General features: G+C 53.5%; 1 protein-coding gene across 1 annotated transcript in view; it reads right to left on the reverse strand.

Moving 5' to 3' along the window:
* Positions 1-2,290, reverse strand: part of GSC2 (goosecoid homeobox 2) — a 4,606-nt gene extending 2,316 nt beyond the window's left edge. The window contains exon 1 of the mRNA XM_069100779.1: positions 2,008-2,290. Coding sequence (XP_068956880.1) covers positions 2,008-2,290 — 283 coding nt within the window. The remainder of the gene's footprint in view (positions 1-2,007) is intronic.
* Between the last annotated feature and the right edge of the window lie 1,186 nt (positions 2,291-3,476).

Here is a 3,476-nt window from a genome sequence, read left to right on the forward strand (position 1 = left end):
AGACAGACAGAGGGGGGAGAGAGAGAAAGGAGAAGGAGAGAGATAGAAGAGAAAAGGAGGAGAAGAAAAGGGGAGACGGATAGAATCAGACAGAGGGAGAAGGAGGGAGAGAGATGGAGAGAGAGAGAAGGAGGAGGGGAAAGATAGGGGGGAGAGAGACACAAGAGGGGGAGAGGGGAGAGAGAGACAGAGAGAGAGGAGAGAGAGTAGGAGACAGAGAGGGAGAAAGAAAAAGGGGAGAGAGAGTAGAGAGAGAAGAGAGATAGAGACAGAGAGACAGAGACAGAGAGAGGGGAGACAGAGGAGAGACAGAGAGGCGAGAGAGACGGGGGGGGGAGAGAGACAGAGAGAGAGAAAGAAGACGGAGAGAGATAGAAAGGGGAAGGCAGGGAAAGGAGGAGAAGAGAGAAGGGGAGAGACAGAGATAGAATCGGACAGAGGGAGAAGGAGGGAGAGAAATGGAGAGAGAGGGAAAACAGGAGGAGAGGAAAGAAGGGGAGAAAGACAGAGAGAGAGAATGAGACAGAGATAGACACAGAGAGAGAAAGATTAGAGCATGAGAAGAGAGAGGCACAGGAAAACAGAAGACAGGCACCTTGACAGGGGCAGAAAGAGGGGAACAGATGGTGCCAGAGACAAAGGCACAGAGGAAGAGACATAAACAGAGGGGGAGGAGGGGTGGGGATTGAAACAATGATGGACACAAGAGAAAGAAGGTGAAAAACTGGGGAAAGGGGCAGTCAGTCAGTCTGACAGCCAGCATTTATGGATCACCTACTGTGTGCCAGTCACTGTGTGAGCGCTTGAGATACAAAGAGAGGCCAAAGCTGGGCCCTGACCTCCAGAGGCTCCCAGTCTAACAGGGGAGGCCACAGAGGAACTCCTTTGAACAAACAGGATGTGGAGGGGGTCGGGCGAGTGACCAAGAGGCCGGGAATGCATGGTCACGAGGAAGAAGGAATGCCAGGTGCCCCCCAGTCTGAGCCTCCTCGGCTGGCCGGCCTCAGCCCTGAAGACTGAGAAGCCTCCATGGGAGGAGGGAGGCCCCACTTGGCCCCTCACCCAACTGGGGCTTCAGTTTCTTCATCTGTAAAATGGGACGATCAGGCCTGGACTCTCCACCTCTCAGGGTCGTTGAGACAAAAGGGATTCTCAAGCCCTACATGCCCCAGAGAGTTCAGGATTCATATTTGTCCTGGAGCAGCAGGGCCTGGGGGGTCTGAGTCTTGTCTGGATCCAGACCCTCCTCACTTCTCTTCTTGCTTGGCCCCTGGAGAGATTCCCACAGGGCCGCTGGAAGTGGGAGGGAGGGGGAGACAAGGCACTGCTGGGGCAGGATGGCCCCTTCTCTCGGCCTCAGCCCTATCATCCCACCCAGAGGCAACCTTGGATGGGCAATCTGGAGGCCTGGGGTCTAGCCTTGGTTCTACCATTAGCTCAGAGTGGGGCAGTGGCTTCAGCTGTCTGAGTCTCAGTTTCCTTCCCTGAAAAATGAGAGGTTAGACTAGATGACATCCCAGCTCTGCCATCCCCTATTCTAAGGCCTCTCCCAGACCTGACATTCTCTGTTCTAAGACCCCTCCCAGCCCTTACATCCCCTGTTCTCAAGCCCCTCCCAGATCTGACATCCCCTGTTCTAAGGCCCCTCAGAGCTCTAACCTTCCATGGTCTACAGGCAAGGGCCAGAGATGCTGCAATGCTAATGCCTTTCTCCAGTTCTCCCTGAGCACTGGGTGGGCCCATCTGCTCCAAGCCGCAGAGAGATCAGCTCTCCAGGGTCCCCTCAGAAGCTCACAGTGATAGTGCTAGAATGCCAGGACTGAGGGGCCCTTAGCAGTTATTTACCCCAAACCTTTCATCTGACAGAGGAGATTAAGAGGGGACAGGCCTTGTCCAAGGCCACTCAGGTAGTGAGGAACCCAGCCAGAATTCAAATCCAAGGCCTCTGACTGACTCTCTGGCACCGATGTCAGAGCAGACCCAAGTCTCCATGGCAAGCATACTCACCCAGCCAGACAGCGGGCTCCTGCAGATTGTGGGAGCTGGCATGGTGGGCACAGCAGCAGCAGACACCACAGGCTGCCGGGCCTGCCTCCCCCAGCTCCTCAGGGTCCTCAGACAGGGCTCCAGGAGAGTGGGATGTCCTGGGTGGCTCAGGACCCTTGGTCTGGGTCTGTGGGCCAAAGGGTGAGGCTGGAGGGGGAGGGCTAGACAAGATGTGGTCGATGCTGAATGGGCACGGCCTTCCGAGGCTCCCTCGGCCCGGAGCGCCCCTGCCAGCCAATGCCATGCTCCCCTGCTGCCTGGGTCCCAAAGCACAGGGAGAATTGACCCAGAGAGCCCCCAGCACCTTCCCACCACCCGTCAGCTACGAGCCAGTTGTTCTGTCCCTGGGAGCCTTATGGTTTCGAGACTGCAGGCATTGATAGGTATTTCTCTCCTAAGCTCTCAGCTTGCTGACTGGGGGCTGTCTTAAATATCTATCTATCTCTTTATATAAATATATATCTATCGAGGGAGAGAGATGTATAATCCCTTTGGAAAGAAAACTCTAAGACCCCTGTGAATAAAAGAAATTCTCCCTAATCTTCGTAGCTTTGTGTGGGGTTAGCGTGGACCTAAGATTTAGCTAATCCTCCCGAAATGAGTCCAAGAGGAAATCTCGCCTCTCCATCTCGAGTGGAGATTGGAGGTGGTGTTTGGGGCCATTGTGAGCAGCCTGGGTCCGAGGCATCAGGATGAGAACTGTTCCCAGGCCAGAAATGGGCCCAGAGGATTAGCGCCTTCAAAAATTCTGGCCATTATCCCCTGGGGATGGGGAGGGCTCCCTGCTGGGAGGGAATGGTCACATCAGATGGCATTGGAAACAGGGGGAGGAAAAGACAGCAGGCCGGACATGGTGAGGATACTTGTAGAGACAAAAACACAGGGCAAGAGATTGAGTGGCAAGGATAAAAGAGACAGAGAGATGAGAGATAGAGACAGAGACAGAGATAGAGAGAAATAGCAAGAGACAGAGACAGAGAGAAATAGTGAGAGACAGAGAGAAATAATGAGAGAGACAGAGATAGACAGAGACAGAGACAAAGAGAAATAGTCAGAGACAGAAAAATGAGAGAGACAGAGAGAGATAGAGACAGAAACAGTCAGAGACAGAGAGATAGTGAGACGGGGAAAGAGAGACAGAGAGAGATAGATGGTCAGAGACAGAGAGATAGACAGAAATAGTGAGACAGAGAAATAATGAGAGAGATAGAGACAGAGAAAGAGTGAGAGAGAGAGACCTTGGGAGAGAGAACAAAAGAGACCCAGACTCCAGACAGAGGGATGAGAGAGAAAGCCAAAGGGAAAGGGAGAGACAGAGACAGGGTCGGAGAAAAGCTTCCAGACAAGACCACAGGAAAACTGGAGAAAAGCCACCAGGCCGTGTTTGGCTCCTTAAGGTTTCCCCTGCCTTTGACATGTGACCGTAGGAG

The sequence above is a fragment of the Petaurus breviceps genome, unplaced genomic scaffold (assembly GCF_028583685.1).
Source record: "Petaurus breviceps papuanus isolate PSGF00001 unplaced genomic scaffold, PetGlider_PUasm1.0 428, whole genome shotgun sequence".
Taxonomy (NCBI): domain Eukaryota; kingdom Metazoa; phylum Chordata; class Mammalia; order Diprotodontia; family Petauridae; genus Petaurus; species Petaurus breviceps.